General features: G+C 39.6%; 1 protein-coding gene across 1 annotated transcript in view; it reads right to left on the bottom strand.

Annotated features, from left to right (window-relative positions):
- Nucleotides 1-2500, bottom strand: part of rundc3b (RUN domain containing 3b) — a 16071-nt gene that overhangs the window by 7868 nt on the left and 5703 nt on the right. Inside the window, exons 2-3 of the mRNA XM_030784817.1 lie at nt 1677-1792; nt 411-544 (exon numbers count right to left, since the gene is read on the bottom strand). Coding sequence (XP_030640677.1) covers nt 411-544; nt 1677-1792 — 250 coding nt within the window. The remainder of the gene's footprint in view (nt 1-410; nt 545-1676; nt 1793-2500) is intronic.

The raw sequence follows: 2500 nt of genomic DNA, 5'->3' as shown, positions 1-2500 counted from the left end.
AACAGTGGAAACTAACAGGATTTCATTCTGGCAGCTCAAAACAGTGTTTGTGTGTGCATGTGTGTGTGTGTGCGCGCATGTGTGTGTGTGTGTTCTCTCAAGCTGTCTGAAGAAGTTAACTGATCTCCCCTCTGGCAGAGTTTACCACTTTATTGTGAATTAAAGACAAACCCTCTGCTCATCCAATGTCAGTTGAAAGTGTCAGTTGAAAACAGTCGCAAACAGAAGAGGTTGTTCTTTTCCTTGTTTATTATACTTGGCTGAGGAATGTGTTTATCTAACCCCTTATCTGCAGTATGACTGGAACAGTGATCTTACTGGATCAATTCTGAGCGGTTTTTCAAGCTTTACAAGGATCCACGTATGTACAAGTGCGTACATGCTGTGTGTGTGTGTGTGTGTCCTCTCACCTTCGCTCTTGAACTGCGTACGTTTTCCATATTCTCGATGCTGTGGATGCAGCTGTGAGGAACTTTACTGCAGGCCAGACGAATATAGTCCCAGAAACTCCTTGGACTTTCATAACCAAACCAACTAATCTGGCCTGCGGAGAGAGAGAGAGAGAGAGAGAGAGAGAGAGAGAGAGAGTGATGGGAATGATGGGGAAAAGGAGGGATAAGGACAAACCGAACAGTCAATCAGTCAGTCCAGTTTTAATGTCCACGCCACACTGATCGACAGAAATACTGAGAAAGAGAGAGGGGGGCTCTAAGGCCAAATCAATGAAGTGTGTGTGTGTGTGTGTGTGTGTGTGTGTGTGTGCGTGTGCGTGTGCATGAATAGGTACCATTACAGGTATTATAGGTATCACCTGAGGTCAGAGCAGAACAGCAGAACCCCTAAGAGCATCTTTCCTCTACAACACCCTTTAGGAAACCTTCTACAACTTTTTTTCTTCACACACACACACACACACACACACACACACACACACAGAGAGCAAAGTCTAAAAGTGCTTCTTCATCTGTGTGTACATAATGGGCAAACATTACTAATGGCTTATTCTGACCGTTCATCTCTCAAGTACCTAATGACTGATAATGGAGACTTCCTGCTTTGTTTACACTTTAAACTTTGTGCTAAAAACACCCTGGGCTTAATGTACTATTTACCTAATGTTCCAACAGGGCAAATCCAAAACCTCCAACTCCTCTCTGACTGAAAAACATCATCATTACTTAAAGCACAGGATGTCGGCCATCTCGAGAAACGTCCGCAAATATTTACTGCTATTAATGTAATTTTCTTCTACGCACCCCCATCTGTCAAAACAACGCTCGCTTTTAGGTTTATCCTTGGAGAACTGATGCAAAATGAAAATAAAAACAACTTCAGCTGTTTTCTTCGCCCGGCTTTCAGAAACTGTTTCACAACTGGAAGCTACTTTGACGTTTCACAATTCACACCTCGAAGGAGCTTTTTAAAAAATGTTAAAAAATATTAAAAGATAAAGAAATATTCTTATTTATTACGATTTTCTTTTAAATATGAAACAGAGGAAAACTTTGGACTCTTATCCAATTGATTTTTTCTTGTACAGCTGCAAAACAAAGACTGTACTGACATACCAACAAACTTTAACTCTACCCATATATACAGTACATAAACTAAAGCCAACAGCGATCTATAAATACTCAAGACTACATTTCCAAACATCCTTTGCGGTGCGGTCTCACCTTTGAGCCGATGGCTGAGGATTTGCTCCAGTATGGAGACAAAGTTGATAAATTCCGGGGATGAGTCATCTATCGTCTCAAAACAGGAACGATCAATGAGTGTTTTCACCGAGAACCTGTGCAAAACACACACACACACACACACACACACACGTGCACAGTAAGAGTGAAAAGTAGCATTTGTATAGATAAACCCCTATTTCATAAACTAAAATTTCACATTTCCATAAACATGTCTCAAAACATGGTGATATCTGTGGATAAGCAGTCGATATGATTAACAGACATACACGCTGATACATGAATGCACAAATGAGTCTTTGTTTATTGTTTACTCAGTTTTTGAATATGGGCATCATCTTCAAACATGAATCAGAAACCCTATGGCTCTGTTACGGCTCATTGGGTTGAACCATCCATGCAGAGCACTGGATAAACACTCATAAACTCATTTACAAAAAACCATACCAGAAAACAACCCACAATATAACCATAAAAAAGTTGCACAAACCATCATTCAAATACAAATAAAAACATTTCAACGTCAGTATAAAATGGCATCTCTGCTTATCAGAGCATGGATAAAGACCATTATTCATACAATTATTCACATTTTACACACAATGAAAAACCAAACCAGCAACTTGCGATAGAAAATGATCTTAAATGACCAGTGCACCCCACAGAAGTCCAAACAAAGCCAAACACACCGCCCCCCAAAAAAACAACAACTTCTGCCTACAACTCAAAGAGTGGAAAGAACAAAAAAAAAAAAAAAAAAAAAAAAAAAATATTCAGTCACAGCAAAGCTTTCAAGGTCTTTC

This window comes from Chanos chanos, chromosome 9 (genome assembly GCF_902362185.1).
Source record: "Chanos chanos chromosome 9, fChaCha1.1, whole genome shotgun sequence".
NCBI lineage: Eukaryota > Metazoa > Chordata > Actinopteri > Gonorynchiformes > Chanidae > Chanos > Chanos chanos.
This window is presented reverse-complemented; position numbering and strand designations above follow the sequence as displayed.